This window comes from Alosa pseudoharengus, unplaced genomic scaffold (assembly GCF_046254945.1).
Source record: "Alosa pseudoharengus isolate Yale_2024_CS ecotype anadromous, Long Island Sound unplaced genomic scaffold, YU_APseudo_1.1 YU_APseudo_1.1_scf_4, whole genome shotgun sequence".
In the NCBI taxonomy this organism is placed as follows: Eukaryota; Metazoa; Chordata; class Actinopteri; order Clupeiformes; family Clupeidae; genus Alosa; species Alosa pseudoharengus.
This window is the reverse complement of record NW_027468774.1, coordinates 29,556,400-29,573,364: the sequence shown is the minus strand read 5'-3', so window position 1 is coordinate 29,573,364 and position 16,965 is coordinate 29,556,400. Positions and strand designations below refer to the sequence as shown.

Below are 16,965 nucleotides of genomic sequence, written 5' to 3'. Positions count from 1 at the left end.
ATTCTCCATCTCCTGTAAGATCTCAGGGTTTTCAACTAGCGATTGGTACAACTGGATACGCCAGCCTGTGGGGAAAACATTGGAGTGGGTTGGGTACATGGGTGGTGGTGGAAGAAGTGGAACTACAGACTCTTTGAAAAGCAAGATCAGTTTCAGGGTGGACACCTCTGCTAGCACAGTGTTGTTACAAGGCCAGAACTTCCAGTCGGAGGACACAGCTGTGTATTACTGTGCTCGAAACCCCACACCATGACAAACATGCTACTTCCCCACACAAAAACCTCCTATCAGGTGGACAGCAACTCAAATAACACAAGCAAGTGAGAGGTACGCAGTGATATCACAGTTTTTTTCAACTAATTACACACAAAATCTTCACACAATTTTCTAAATATGTCACTCACACCATAACCCCAAATCTGCAAAACTACCCTTGCAACCTGAACTGAAAACTTGAATTTTCAAGTTTTCAATAAAGTATCTATCTATCTTGAATTTTCCCTTGGGGATCAATAAAGTATCTATCTATCTATCTATCTATCTATCTATCTATCTATCTATCTATCTATCTATCTATCTATCTATCTACCTACCTACCTACCTACCTACCTATGCAGATACTTTGAATTGAAAATGATTCAGACTTTAACATAATGCTATACAAAAAGTCGACTTTACGTAAAACCTTTTTTTTTTGTTTCTTCCCAAGTTACCATTAGCTCAATGTTGTTTTGTGTGCCTCTGGAAATGCCTTAGGAACACATGTTTGTTTCTGCACACACACACACACACACAGAGAAATTAATTTTCTTTGGAAAGTAATGTTGATAGTCAGTAATTTCTTTCTTTGGAAATATAGCAATTTCTGCCTTTTTTGCAAAATCAGCTTTTTCAAAACTCTATGTGCAATATTTTATTCAAAACAGCAAATTATTTGGGAAACATCACTATTTTTGGTTTCAATATGTCTTACATGTTTACTGTGTATAATTCAACTTCTCTCTGTAGATGACTTTCACTCTTGTATGGAAATATTTGTTTCCATTGTAAACCCATTTCATTTAGACATGGACCAGTTTGCTTGTCCTGCCCATTAACTGTGCTCTTGCTTAAAATAATTTAGTTGTTGTCTTTTTACATGCCAGAGCAGTGCTTAATTTACAATTTCTGCTTAATGCATCATCAAGCTGATTGATTTTTCCATGTGATTCACATGAATTACAGTAAATCAGACTCACAACACATTCTGAGCTCTAAGCACATATGACCCGTCAGTCACTGGACTCTGGATGTAATACCACATTTCTTTCAGGCCTGCTGCATCTTGTGGCTCTATCCAGTAAAATCACAGATGATGAGAAACAAAAATAACATTACTGTAACGTAACTGGAGATGCCTTTATAGAACTTTGAGAGCATTGTGTATCCAGGTGAATTTATTCAGGCAGCTTCAGTGATAATCCAGCGAGTAAAAACTTACTCATGAACTCCAAAGTATCTTATTCTCAGTCATTTGACATTTCGGAGAAACAGCAGACCACCTCTCCAGTATCAAGACAAGGAAGGCATAAGTATATAGTCTGAAATGTAGGCTACAACTAGACTTTTGAGTCTGGTTTCTTGTTTCCATACATTATTCAAAACATATTCATATGTACAATTTTGGCTCCACGAACAGAAAACAACCATATCATCCGTAAAAGCACAAACAAAATCGAATGACAAATGAAGATGAATGAATTTGGAATTACAGTTTTCGTCAGTGTACGAAATACATTTATCATGTATTAATAATACATACATTTATTATTAATAGCTGACACAATGCATCAAAGTGAACACAGCTGGAATCAGAATAAATTCAGTTCTAAATGTATATTATTATGAAATACTGGTTAACATGGGATTCAAATGTACAGAACCTTTTTTGTGAAAATGAAAATCCATTTCCCACTTCCTGTTTGAGGAGGGTTGTGGTGTGGCCTCTATAAATATTCAGTGTCCAACAGGAACGACAGAGAGAAGAAGTTACTATGAGATCATCACCTTCAACACAAACCATGTCTCTGTTATCTGTGGTACTACTGCTGGCTGCTGCATCCAGTGAGTTTCTCATTTTTAATGGATGTACATTGAATCTACTGTACATGACACCATGTCAGCATTGTGTGTGTGTGTGTGTGTGTGTTTTTGAGCTGTCATGAGAGTAACAGGTATGTTTGTGGTTTCTCAGATGTTCATTCAGTTGAGCTCACTCAGCCAGCTTCACTGGTCATCCAGCCGGGTCAAAGCTTGACCATCAACTGTAAAGTCTCCTATTCAGTTACTAGCAGTCATACAGCTTGGATTCGACAGCCATCAGGGAAAGCTCTGGAGTGGATCAATATTATCTGGACTGATGGTAGCACAGACCATAAAGACTCACTGAAGAACAAGTTCAGCGTCTCCAGAGACACATCCAGTAACACAATCATCCTGCGAGGGCAAAACATGCAGCCTGGAGACACAGCTGTGTATTACTGTGCTCGCTACCCACAGTCACACATGAAACTGCAGAGCTGCACAAAAACAACTCTGGCAGTTCTGACTGACTGAAGCATTGACACATGAATGGACTCTTTTACAGTCAACAGAGGGCAGTGTAATCTCATCCGTCTCCACTTCTACCCATTAAGCCATTCATTAACCACAGGCTGTGTGACTGACATTAAATCTTTCCCCATGTTACTGTAAGCCAACAATGGAGCTCTGTCCCAATTCTTAATAGAGAAACTGAGTTTTTTTTTTTTTTAAATGAAGGATCGCAAAAAAAGCTCATGAGTAAATCAACAAATCAAATCAAATACAAATAGAAGGTAAAGTATCTGTGGACAAAATTGAGGAAGTCAACAGTAAGAATTTGAATAAAAGTCAGCATTAACAATTCTAAAGTGTGACAATTAAATGAATATGCGACTTCAGGGAACTGATATCTGAATACTGGATAAAAAAGAAAATATACAACATGATGAAACAGTCTGGTCAGTTTTGAGTCTGACATGTGGTCAGGGTCTTACCTGTAAATTGGTTGGGCATACAGTACAGCTACTAACTGCTGTTGTAGCGCATTGGTTTCCAAAGACTGGGTCGGGACCCATGGGTGGGTCGCAGGATTTTATTTGGGTCACCAGCACAATTTATGTTGTGTAATAGGCCTAACGTATACCATTTAGCCAGGAAAGCTTTCAGTTTTCTATTAGGATATAGTTATAGTCACGGCCCTCTGTGCAATTTTGCACTTAGAATAGCTCTGAAACTAGGGGGCGAACGCGTCGCAGAGGGGACTGCGTGGACATCTCACTTGCAAAATGAAACATTTCTTTGGCGCGCCTGCCATGGACCTCACAGTTGCAAAATGCAAGGGGACATGAATATGCCTATTTGCACAAACATTAACGGACACCAGTTCTTCAACTTGACTGATTGAAATCTAGTTACCGTGCTGTCAACTAAACCAGACATCCATATACCGGACACTTGAAGAAAATCGTGAAGTTGAAGAACTGGTCGAAGAAAATCGTGAAGGTTTCTGTTGGAAATAATAAACCCCTGTTAAACCTAATAAATCTGACTCCGCTCAATATTAGAAAGGTTTCGGTTCAATGTACTGTAACATTTCTATCCACAGTGGGTACCCACAATACAGGCTGTTACTGAGAATGCCTGACTTGTTTTCTTATTACATTCGCTCTAATCTAGGAATAATGCTATAGGACTCCTCCACGTGCCGATTAATTCAGGCGGTTCCACAACATAATATGTACTAGTCTGAAAGGCTAAATGCTGATCCGGACTGTGATACTCAACAGCGTGTTAAACAGTCAAGCAAATTCCTATGCTCCAGAGCAGCGGTTCTCAAACTTTTTTCCCCGCGGACCACCTTCTACATCCTGACTTGGCTCGCGTACCCCCACCATCCAACACAAAAAAAAGTAACACATTCTATTGACGCATTCCAGGCATCGTGTTAATTAGCCGCCCTACATGATAACAAAATCTAAATGTGCAACTGGTCTATGAGCTCTCACGCTAAAACAAAAACAGTGTGGAGAACCAGAATGGTTAGATAGCATCTCACTGCAGACTACGCACTGTGGCTTTGGGCAGTCTGTCTCCCAATCCACGTGAAGCCGAGGGCTGTATGCCTCATCATACTTTCGTTTTCTTCACAGTCTTTTCTGTCTCGTTCTTTCTTTTATCCCCTGTGCTCCATCTCCACCTTCATTAGTCTGCCCCCCCCATCCCATTCCATCGTTACCTGTGTCCTGCTCTGTTTCTCTCGCTTCTCCTCTTCGACCGCTTTAATTAGGCCTTTTGGACAGTGTCCCTGTTTTTAGCCAGTTTTCCATGTTTACACAGCCTTCTACCTAGCCTATACTTCAACGAAACTGTGAAAACATAGCCTATTATAGTTTACAAATGATTTCCTTTAATTTCACGTTTCCATATCATTATAACCCGATTCTAAATTATGTATTATTTAATTAATTAATCATTTTTAACTCCTTTCCGCCATTGCCCTTTTCATCTCGCGTACCCCCTAGTGGCAGCTGGCGTACCACCGGGGGTACGCGTACCACAGTTTGGGAATCCCTGCTCCAGAGGGTCAGGTTTTGCTAGGTTTCCACAACCAATCTAGACCATCGCTGGTAAACTGCCCACCACTGTATAATACTTGGTCAGTTCATCTAGCTTGCCATCTTCCAGTTGATTTAGTTTCTACGGCGGCTATAACCAATCCTAGCCATTCATCATGCTAACACTGTTACCTCGACTGCTACTCTGGTCAATAAGTACAATAGAAAAGCTATGCGGATCAGAACATAACAATTTATAACAGGTACAAGTTACTCATCCAAACATTTTAGAAGTACATCTAAATTAATAATGTGAAAGTTAAGGTGATTAGGATATCATACGAAACAATCAGAGAATGAACATACCCAGCTCAGAGGATGATGGCTACACACCAAAGTGGTGCGGGAGTTCTGGCTACAGAAAGGCTCCTAGAATAATGTGTGAACTTCCCTTAAATAGGCTACTAGTTTGTGATTGATAGGGATCACATGGTAAGTTGTTGATGAGACATGACCATTGTTGTAGTGAGAGTGAATCAATCAAGACATGACAAGGTATACATGATTACATTTCCCGTTCCTAGTTAACTGTTCCTGTGAACATGTGACAAGCATGTGACAGTAGGCCCACAATAGGCCCACACTTAGTAGCTGATCAAAGTCCACATATGATTGAAAGGATTATCATCAGCCTGGGAATAGAATCCTTACAAGAGTGTACATACTGTACATTATACATTCAGACCAAAATGACTATTACCGTAATGGTCATTCTTTGAGTACAACATGTCCAGTAGGCATTTTAATCGGTCTTCCATGTCAGGAGGAGTTTATGCAAAACTCTGACTCCCCAGCCTATATCTTCAGATATGACACACACTGTCACACACCCCTGTTAGACATGACATTTATAGTTGTATCAACCCTCCTGGCTGTCTGCTTAACAGGTCGGGAGCACATTTCTCACAATATATAGAAATATGTTGATGTAACATCTAGTCTTTTTAATCTTAGTTTATGTTTTTTTGTTTTTCAGGTGGACATGGTCAGACACTGACTGAATCTGAACCAGTGGTCATCAGTCCTGGAAGGTCTCACAAACTGACATACACAGCCTCTGGGTACACATTCAGTGACTACTATATAGCTTGGATCAGACAGGCCCCCGGGGAAAGGATTGGAATGGATCACAAGCAAGTACAGCTCAACTAGTTACCACTCTCAGGCTTTTCAGGGTCGGTTCACCATCTCTAGAGATGACAGTATTAACCAGGCATATCTGCAGATGAACAGCCTGAAGACTGAAGACACAGCTGTGTATTACTGTGCCAGAGAGTCACAGTGGCAGAGGAGGCTCCAAGGCTGAACAAAAACTCTGCTGCTCATTACACCACATACCCAGCATTAAACTAAGTGTCCATATCACTTATTCACCTTGAGGACAATACATTCCTGAAAAAAGTCATAAATAAATTATGTTGTGTTTATGTATTGTTTTTTGTCAGGTAGTAAAACTGCGGCTCCACCTTGCCCACAATATCAGTTGATATCAGTTATCATTTCCTATCATTTTGTGATGTCATCCAAAAACAAATCACTGCATTGTCTTTTAAGAGTGTTAGAAGATACTGAAACCCCCTCATAAACGTTGTGCTACCATGAAGGAGGCAGGGGCTGCATATTATGGAGAGTCTATCCATGCCAGTCTATCAGAACAGCTTCTGTTTAAGTGCTTTAGGCTTCTGAATAAGATGTTGTGGAATGAATAGTCATCATATTAAAAAAGCCCTTAAGGGATGAGCTGCTGGTCCAGCCTGTTAGGTCTAAAACGTGGATAGCGTAAGTATTTCATCTTTGAGGACTTTTCCACCCTCCGCAGAGGATACATGTTTCATAAATTCAGAGGTGGAAAGTAACGAAATACATTTACTCACGTTACTGTATTGAATAGTTTTTCTGTGTATTTTGTATTTTTTAAGTAGTTTATAAAATCGGTATTTAACATTTTACTTGATTACATTTTGAGTGAAGTATTGTACTTCGCTAGGCCTACATCAAAAATCCCATCCGTTACTTGAGTAAAAAAAAAGTTAAGACTAACGAAAACGGAAAGGAAGAGAAAAAAAATCGCGCCCTAAACCAGTAGCCTAGTGATAATGATCAGCATGTAGGCTAGCCTACAACAGGACATGAATCAAGCTGGCGCCATGCAGTCTTTCTGAAAGTGATGGAGATGGAGCTGGATCACAAGATTCATCAGATTACATTTTCCGCTATTTCAATGGGTTGTCTCAGTTCGTTTTAGCACTAATGATTGCGGAGATATTCAAGCAAACACCATGGGATTTCGTGTTTTGACGTTTGTGCTCACCTTTCTTTGGAAAGAAGTTTATTAGCAGTTGTTTCCCCTCATTTTAATGTCTCTCTTTTTCCTGTTTTGGCCTTTGTTTTTGGTAACCTGACTTGGCTTTCTTGGAGAAAGACATTGCACCAGCAGCACAACAATTAGCGGTCCACTAGGCCTACTAGCGCTGCTCAACTAAATAAACAAAATATAGACTACCTTATGAATCGTGCAGGCGGACTAAACCATTTAGCTCTTTAGCAAGGGAGAGTGAGAGTGACCTTAGACAGTTTTCACTATGTTGTATACAAAATCCAGTCAGTCAAACTTTAAAGGTGCCATGTGTAATGTCTGCCAAAAATCAATTCATACTCCACATTCCATAAAAGATGGGGGCAGTATACCTCCAGAAAGTGAGTTGGTCTACCCTGGAGTAACAACCGAGACACGTGTATTGCAGTTTGGCTAGCGGTTATGTTGCCCGCATACTGCCTCCCATGGCCGAAACTGGTATTAAAAGACCTGTCGGGCTGTGGCTAGTAATTTAGCATGCTAATTCAGGTTGATATCTCTGCAGCACTATACCTTCTAATTTTTTAAATGACATCATCGCCCTTATTTCTTCTCATTCTTTTGATGCGTGTAGCTAATTTTTTGTATATTTTTACCTCAATTCTTACACATGGCACCTTTAAATTTCATCTGACATTCATTTTGGCATTTAATTTGGAAGTTAAAATATTCAGGTAAAATATATATATTGTGGAAATAAGTATTGAACGCTTAAATCTTTTTTCAGTAATTAGCCTAAACTTCACCACACATTTTATTAACACACATATAAAAAATCCAAACATAAGAGTTGTTCTGCCCAAATAAGTTGTGTGTGCTAAAAAGACTTTAAAAAATGACTAAGTTGTATTTCTATGTTAAGGTCATTTATGTAGTTGTATTGTTGCTATTGGGGGCTTTTGTTCTGACACTGATTGCTATTGGGTAGATCGGAACGTTAGAAGGAAGTGGTAAGAAAGCAGGAAGAATAAGAACATAAACAAATGCATGGTTGCTACTGTTTTACCTTGTGTGTAAAATCTCTTTTAATCCGTTGGATTGAGCCTTCAGAAAGCAATGGCTGTAAGTGCTATGAGTTTTGTACATGTTTAGAGTTTTTGTATGAATGCTTTAGAGGAATTTTGATTATTAGATTACCTGCGTGTGTGTGATTATGATCGCGTTAGCATGTTAACTTGTAGGCTAAGCGTCAATAACGTCATACCAGAGCCCGTCTACGGAGAGCCTGGCCACTCCGTATTAAGTCCCATTGTACCGAATTTTGGTTGCAGTTCCACCAGATTTCCACTGGGGGCGATCGCCATGAGTGCAGAATGAATGGGAGTCAAGAGTCAATGGAACTAGACGGCTAAATTTGTCTCTTTCACCTGATTGTCGTTGACAAATCTCAGATTTGATTGTAGTTTGTATAACTTCAACTTGGTTTATAGGTCAAAAGTTGAATGAACGAGTACTTATGTCCTTTTGATTTCTTACAGGTTGGGTCGTTGTTGCCCATAACACGCTAGCATTGTGCTAATGAGTGACGTCATTGACACGTTTGAAAGGCTTTTAAGAACAATTAAGTGACTTTAAAAAATATAATACTCAACCAAGTGTATTTTCTTTGCCTCCCCTTTCGAATACAATATTCAAATGACTTGGAAAAAAATTATATCCCGAGAAAAGTGGATTTTGAGGGGTACAGCTCCATAGACCTCCATGCATTCTGCACTCGTGGACGAGCACCCTCATGTGGAACCACAGAAGGAACTGCAACCAGTTCAGAAACCGGAAGTTTTCCGAGAGTGGCAGTTCTCCCCTTATTAGACATTCTCTGGTCATACTATGCTACTGTTGCTATATATAGCAAACTAAGTGTATTTTCCGTTTTTCTCTTCTTTTTTGTAGTTTCACTCCAATTCAATGTTGTCAAATTGACTTTATGCTGCAAACAAAGTCAATAAAAGGAGCAAGCATGCTCAGTTTCCTGGCTCTTGAAAAGGAGTTTGGCTGCCTGTTTAATCTATGTTAACACTGAGGAAGTACAACACATAGTGAGAGCAGAACATGAAAAGTCATACCGTCAGAAGGACTTGACAGCTACAGATATGGAGCCCCACACAGCAGATAAAGATGAAAAAGCACCATCAGTGGCTGGCTCTAAGCATTCATCCTCCTCCAAGTGTTCAGTGGCTAGCGCTGCCGCCAGAGCCAGGGCTACAGCTGAAGCGGCGCGAACCAGGGCTACATTTGTACGAAAGGAGCTAGAAATGAAAAAGCAGAGAGCCAGATTAGATCTGGAAAAGGCTACACTAGAAGCGAACCTAGAAGCCCTAGAAATAGAAAAGACAGCAGCTGCCGCCAATGCAGAGGCTGAAGTCTTGGAGGCTGCAGCAGGAATGGAATGTGAGGACATATGCAACAGGAGTGCCGTCGAACCACAGGAGACTATGAGGCGGACAGTGGCATATGTGGAACAACAGGCTCAGGTCAGCTTTAACCCCCACGCACCCCCTCCAGATACATCACCTCCTCTCCGTATTAAAGTGTCACCACCAACAAGACAGGTAGCCCCCGTGTTAAGCTCTGCATATCCCCACGACGCACCATCTGCATATTCATCCACACCACAGAGTGAGTACCTACCTGCATCAGAGCACCAGCCACACCTGCCTCACCACCGCAGCTCATACCCTCACTCTGCATATAAAGCCCGTCAGCAGCAAGGCTATTCTTCATTCAAGCAGGCCAGTTATCCCTACCATTCACCTAGGAACGACATACAGGACCCTCCTGTCACTCCAGCTGCTGACATGATAGACTTTGCTAAGTATCTGGCCCGCAGGGAGTTAGTAACTACAGGGTTTTCCTCGTCTCACTTCAAAAGATAGCACGAAGCTAAGAGAACTTAGTGACCTGCTCATGGAGCTACTCTCAGCTAAAGCGGATGGCTACTTACCTGGCCTTAGTTACCTCGACACGCCATGGGGGCATTAATCCTATCGTTGAAAAGTTGCCACAAAACCTACAAGAGAAATGGCTTTCTACCGGTTCAAGATATAAAGAACAACAAAGAGTTTTCTATCCCCCATTTGCTTTCTTTGTTGACTTTGTTTGCAGTCAGGCAAAGGCCAGAAACGACCCCAGCTTTATCTTGACCAGCAACAGCCATAGCCATAACCGCAGTGAAAGGCCCATAGCGAAGCATGATGGCGTTAGGACTGCTATATCTGTCCACAAAACAGATGTGTTCACAACAGTGGATTCAAACTCAACCCATAAAGCAGAGACAGATAGTAATAGTGATCCAGCTAAGCACTGTCCACTCCATAATAAGCCACATCCTCTGGAGAAATGTAGAGCCTTTAAAATGAAGCCGTTGACAGAACGCAAAAAGCTCCTAAAAGAACACAGACGATGTTTCAGGTGCTGCTCTGCTATCCACATGGCAAAGGAGTGTCCAGTGGAGCTGAAATGCAACGAGTGTGAAAGTGACAAGCACTGTACGGTTATGCATCCAGACACTGACCTCTCACGAACGACATCTCCTGTGGTGGAGCCAGACAGAGAACAGCGAAACAACTCTCCTCCAGAGGTAACTTCAAGGTGCACTGAAGTCTGCGCCGATGGTCTCCCGGCTCGGTCATGCGCAAAAATATGCTTGGTGCAGGTCTTCCCACGAGGCAAAAGGGAACGTGCAGTCAAGATGTACGCCATCCTTGATGACCAGAGCAACCATTTGCTGGCCAGGAATGAGTTTTTCCAGCTCTTCGGCATCCAAGGTAGCCTTTCACCTTATCTTATGAAGACCTGTGCAGGCACCACTGAAATGATCGGAAGGAAGGCAGTCGGTTTCCAGATAGAAGCAATGAACGGTGAAGTGTGTTTGGATTTGCCTCCACTCATCGAATGTAATGAGATCATGAGCAACAGATCAGAAATCCCTTCACCAGAGGTCGCTCTTTCCCATGCTCATTTGAAACCTGTAGCTCCTTACATCCCAGAGCTTGATCCTGAAGCACAGATTTTGATCTTATTGGGTAGAGACATTATTCGTGTGCACAAGGTGAGACAGCAGATTAATGGGCCTAACAATGCACCTTTTGCCCAACGTTTGGATTTGGGGTGGGTCATAGTTGGGGAAGTTTGCATCGACAGCGCCCGTAAGCCCACCGTAGCTGTGTACAAGACTAACGTCCTGCAGAACGGACGTCCATCTTTCTTGACGCCATGTCAAAATCACATCCATGTTAAAGAAAAGGCAAGCTACGGCGGAGAGCACAGGCATGGTCCCTCCACTCATCTCTCCAGCCATTCAGTCAATCAGACAGCAAGTTTGCCTGCTGAAGACAAACTTGGACTTCATGTGTTCATGAGAACAGCTAATGACAACAAACCTGCTTTGTCCTTTGAAGATGAGACGTTTCTGGAGCCCATGCACAAAGAGTTCAACAGAGATGAACAAAACAGCTGGATCGCTCCCCTGCCATTCAGGTCACCCAGACCACAGCTTCCAAATAACCGTGCTTAAGCCCTCTCTCGGTTCCACTCCTTGCAGCGCACGCTGAACAAAAACCCTGACATGAAAGAACAGTTCGTAGGCTTTATGGAGAAACTCTTTGAGAATGGACACGCAGAAGAAGCACCCTCTCTCCACAACAATACAGAGTGCTGGTACTTACCCATTTTTGGCGTGTACCAGGTGACGTGAAGGTAAACTCACCTCAGAGCGGTTCCAGCACTTCTCCACTTGGGAGTCTTTGCTGAGAGCAATTTCTTTCTTGATCCATCAAGCTTCGTCGTTTAGGTCAGGCCTTTCAGATGCATGTAAAGGATGGCACCTGTGCAAAAAGCCCCGTACTCCCAAAGAGCTAGCCGCAGCAAAGCAGGTCATACTCAAGTCTGTCCAGCGGGATGCTTATTCAGAAGAGTATGCAGCACTGCAAGAGAAAAGAGCAATTTCAAAGTCAAGTGTGCTCCTAAACCTTGATCCTTTCGTGTGCGACGGCCTCTTGAAGATGGGAGGACGTCTGAGACATGCATGTGTTGAGCTTGAAGAGAGACATCCAATCATTCTCCCTAAGCAAAGTCATGTCACAAAGTTAATGGTGAGTCATCTCCACACAAAAGTGCAACATCAAGGGCGACAGTTTACGGGGGGGGGGCGTGAGAGCTGCTGGCCTATGGATTGTTGCCGGCAAGAGGCTTATAGGCTCAGTCATCCATCACTGTATCACCTGCCGTAAACTAAGAGGGAAGCTCGAGGTCCAAAAGATGGCTGACCTCCCACCAGAGCGTCTAAGCTCATCCCCACCATTCACACATGTAGGGTTAGATGTTTTTGGGCCTTGGAATGTGATCACCAGACGTACCAGAGGTGGCGCAGCTCAGAACAAGCGGTGGGCTATACTCTTTACATGCATGAGCACCAGAGCTGTGCATATAGAGATCATAGAATCCATGGACTCGGCCAGCTGCATCAACGCTTTGAGAAGGTTTTTTGCTTTAAGAGGGCCAGCAAAGCAGCTGAGATCAGATCGAGGTACAAACTTTGTTGGAGCCAGTTCTGAACTGGGTATGAGACAGAATGACCCAAGCCAAGTTAGCATTCTAAAATACCTTCATGAAAATGGGTGTACATGGGAGTTCAACCCTCCGCATGCATCTCACATGGGTGGCGTATGGGAGCGCATGATTGGCGTAACCCGCAGGATACTTGACTCCATGCTGCTACAAACTAAGCATTACTTACCTGTCTCATGAAGTGCTGTGTACCTTAATGGCAGAGGTATCTGCTATAATCAATGCAAGACCATTGGTTCCTGTCTCCTCCGATCCCTCCTCACCATGGCTGCTGACTCCTGCAATGCTTTTAACCCAAAAACCAGGGGTGCCTGCTCCAGCTGGCATTTTCACTGAAAAAGATCTCTTCAAGTCTCAGTGGAGGCAAGTGCAGGCACTAGCAATTTAGTTCTGGTCGAGATGGAGAAAAGAATATCTCCACACTCTTCAACCAAGGCGGAAATGGCGCACAGCATACCGAGATCTGCAGGCTGGGCATGTTGTGTTACTTAAAGAGAGCCAGTCCCCCCGCAACGAGTGGCCTATGGGTCTGGTCACCTCCACCTTTCCAAGCAGTGACGGGAAGGTCAGAAAGATAGAAATCAAGACTGCATCACATGACAAAGCAAAGACATTCTTAAGGCCTGTCTCAGAGGTTGTGTTGCTCTTGCCGAAGGAAAGTCAACGCTCAAGTGAGGACGGTTAAGTCTTTAGGTGGCATATGCATGCCAGACGGGGAGTGTTCTGCCCAAATAAGTTGTGTGTGCTAAAAAGACTTTAAAAATGACTAAGTTGTATTTTTCTATGTTAAGGTCATTTATGTAGTTGTATTGTTGCTATTGTGGGGCTTTTGTTCTGACACTGATTGCTATTGGGTAGATCGGAACGTTAGAAGGAAGTGGTTGCATGCATGGTTGCTACTGTTTTACCTCGTGTGTAAAATCTCTTTTAATCCGTTGGATTGAGCCTTCAGAAAGCAATGACTGTAAGTGCTATGAGTTTTGTACATGTTTAGAGTTTTTGTATGAATGCTTTCGAGGAATTTTGATGATTAGATTACCTGCGTGTGTGTGATTATGATCGCGTTAGCTTAGGCTAAGCGTCAATAACGTCATACTATGCTACTGTTGCTATATATAGCAAACTAAGTGTATTTTCCGTTTTTCTCTTCTTTTTTGTAGTTTCACTCCAATTCAATGTTGTCAAATTGACTTTATGCTGCAAACAAAGTCAATAAAAGGAGCAAGCATGCTCAGTTTCCTGGCTCTTAAAAAGGAGTTTGGCTGCCTGTTTAATCTATGTTAACACTGAGGAAGTACAACACATAGTGAGAGCAGGACAAGAGTTATGTGTAATAAAGTGGAATGACACAGGAAAAAAGTATTGAACGTGCCTACTGAAATTCCTTCAATACTTTGTGGAAAAGCCTTTGTTTGTAATGACAGCTTCAAGACATTTCCTGTATGACAAAACGTATTAGTCGCAGTAACAGGTGTGATTTTGGCCCATTGTTCTAAACAAATTCCAGGGGTCCCTCTTGTCAATCCTGATCTTTAGTTACTTCCAGAACTGTTTAATTGAATTTAATTGAATTGGCTGCCTTCAAGTCTTTCTGGAGCTTTCTCCGAGTGGTCCTTGTCTCTTGGAATTGACTATCCTTCTGACTCCCTGGTCAGAAATATTGCGAGGAGATCCTGTGCATGGCCAGTTGATGATGCAGTGATGTTCCTTCCACTTGCAGATAATGGCTCCCATGCTGCTTACTGGAAGATTCTGAAGTTCTGAAATGCATCTGTAACCAGTTTCATTGATATATGTTTTGCAACAATAAGGTTGCAAAGGTCTTGGGAGAGCTTTTTGCTTTTATCTATCATGAAATGTTTCTTGTGTGACACCTTGGTAATGAAAAACCTTTTTATAGCCCATCAATATGTAGGCTACTAACCAAGCTTATATTAATTTGCACAGATAGAAAGGATGACTACTCTCTAACTACTTACAGATTCCAGCTCGTTCCTTCCCTTTCCTTGCCTTAGTGCTTTTTCTTAGCGTGTTCAATACTTTTCCCCTATGTTATTCCACTTCATTACACATGACTCTACTTATGGAGTTGTTTGGATTTTTTATGTGTGGATTACTATTTATTACTAATACTTATTATTATTATATTATACTACTTATTACTAATGCCTGGTGAAAATGTTGTGCCCCCCGTATTCCACTTTTCAAGGGCCCTCTCCTCCATTGGGGCCCTATACTTCCCACTTTCCCCCCCAGTTCGACGCCCTTTAATCTGCTGAACCTTCTGCTCGTTCAATTATTGTATTGTATTGTATTGTATTGGATTGTATTAAGTGTTAGTATAATTTGTATTTTAGTATATTTAGCATATTCTTTATCTTCTACTGTCCTTACTGCTTAGCTGTGTTTTTATATTATATACTTTAATTACTCTTTCTGCTGTTAAAGAATGTGTTTGTGTTGTATGTATGCTGCTGCTGAGACCTTGAATTTCCCCTGGGGATCAATAAAGTATCTATCTATCTATCTATCTATCTATCTTTCCTAATATAAAAAAAACTCTCTGCAACTCAACATTGGCCTGCCTGCCTCAGCTGCCTGTGAGGGGCTTTTCAGTTGTGCTGGATTACTGTTCACTGCAAAGCGACCAAGGATGAGTGCAACTAACTTTGAAAATCAACTACTGCTCAAACTTAAAGGAGAACTCCGGTGATTTTTCACATTTTTGACATTTCTCAACATCACCGAGAACTGTCGGTATTCATAAACAAAACTGAAACAATCGTTTTACCTAGCTCGAGTTGCTGCAGCTACAGCGCTACACACTGGGAGCATGAACATGGCTGCCTTAGCTGCTGGCTGCAGCAACTCGAGCTAGGACCAAAGTCCTTTTAGGCAAGTACCTCCACTCGGCGGCCATATTGCAACGCTTTTTGGGCACTTTTCGGGCATCTATTTCGGCAGAAATGCGTGTGCGTAAGGCTTCACGACACCAATCTTGCTCCAGCGGCTAGATCACAACAGATGATTGGAATGATGTCTTCACAGCACACCACATGATTGGCTCAATGTATTCACATGTCGACATTTTGGCGGGGAAGGGTTGTAGACAACTGGCATTACAAACTATCCCATGCATTACTATGGAGGATTTTTTGAGTGCTGTGTCTCCTCATTAGAAAGTCTCTGGTAAAACTGGTTGTTCTGGTACCCCCCCCCCCAAAAAAAAAAAAGTAACTAAGTAACTTTTACTTAAAGTACATTTTAAATGAACTACTTTTTACTTTTACTTGAGTACATTTTCATATCGGTATTTTAACTTGTACTTAGTTTCATCAAAGTATTGGTACTTTTACTTGAGTACAATATTTTCGTACTTTTTCCACCTCTGCATAATTACACTGAGCTCTTACCACTACTATACTGAGTTCTTACCACTACTACACTGAGCTCTTACCACTATTACACAGTTACAGTATAATTTTGTCTTATACCCTATATTTAATTTGCGGAAGTTGTCCGTGTGTAGAGACCACAGCGGCCATTGTTCACCCTCACAACAAAGATCCAACCAGAGATACTGTGAAAAAGGAGGCTGGTGAAGAGGGAATGTACAGCATAGCATTTAAGGCTTGCTAAATATGATAATATAATTATATAAATGTGATTTCTCCTGAGTAATCTTTGCCACTACCTAAAGAAGCCAAATTTGAATGATTTTGATTAAGTAGAAAACAAACATAAAAATGACAAAAAATATTTCCAACAAACATAAACGCACTGACAGTAACATGCCAGAACATGCTCTGTGTTGGAAAATATACAATTACTGTCAGTGTATCTGATTATTTCAGGGTACCTCCTCAGTAGTTACCATATGCAAACTGTCCACACCCTCCTCCTCATATAAAGCATGGCTATGTGTCTCAGCCACTATCAGCACAGAGGAACAGCCTCCATCAGTTCAGCTACACACACCATGATCCCTGCAGCTCTACTTATGCTGTTGGCAGCCTCCAGTGAGTCCTAAAAGTCATTAGGAACTATTTTAGTGATCTGCATTCTGAGTGTTTATTTTTCTACATGTGTCTTTTACAGGTGTGAGGAGTGACGTGGTACTCACTCAGCCGAGTTCCAAATTACACAGCCTGGCCAGAGTTTTAGTAACACCTGTAAAGTTGTGTACCCAATATCACTGTCGTATAATGCAGACCAGAACAAAAACCTGGGCAACTACTTATTCCACAGTCAGCCTAAATAAGTAATTTTGTACTAACATATTAATTTCTTAATTAATTCTACTAATTTAAAGCTCTTTAGCTAATTTATAAATGGTGCACTGTCTCTTTAAGAGCACTGTGGCTCCAT

The 16,965-nt window shown here is 41.7% G+C and overlaps 1 gene segment (V, D, J or C); it reads left to right on the top strand.

Moving 5' to 3' along the window:
- The first annotated feature begins 2,033 nt into the window (after positions 1-2,033).
- On the top strand, positions 2,034-2,595 carry LOC143102887 (Ig heavy chain V region 5A-like). The segment is given in 2 exon segments: positions 2,034-2,103; positions 2,234-2,595. Coding segments are annotated over 2 exon segments (432 nt in total).
- The last annotated feature ends 14,370 nt before the right edge of the window (positions 2,596-16,965 follow it).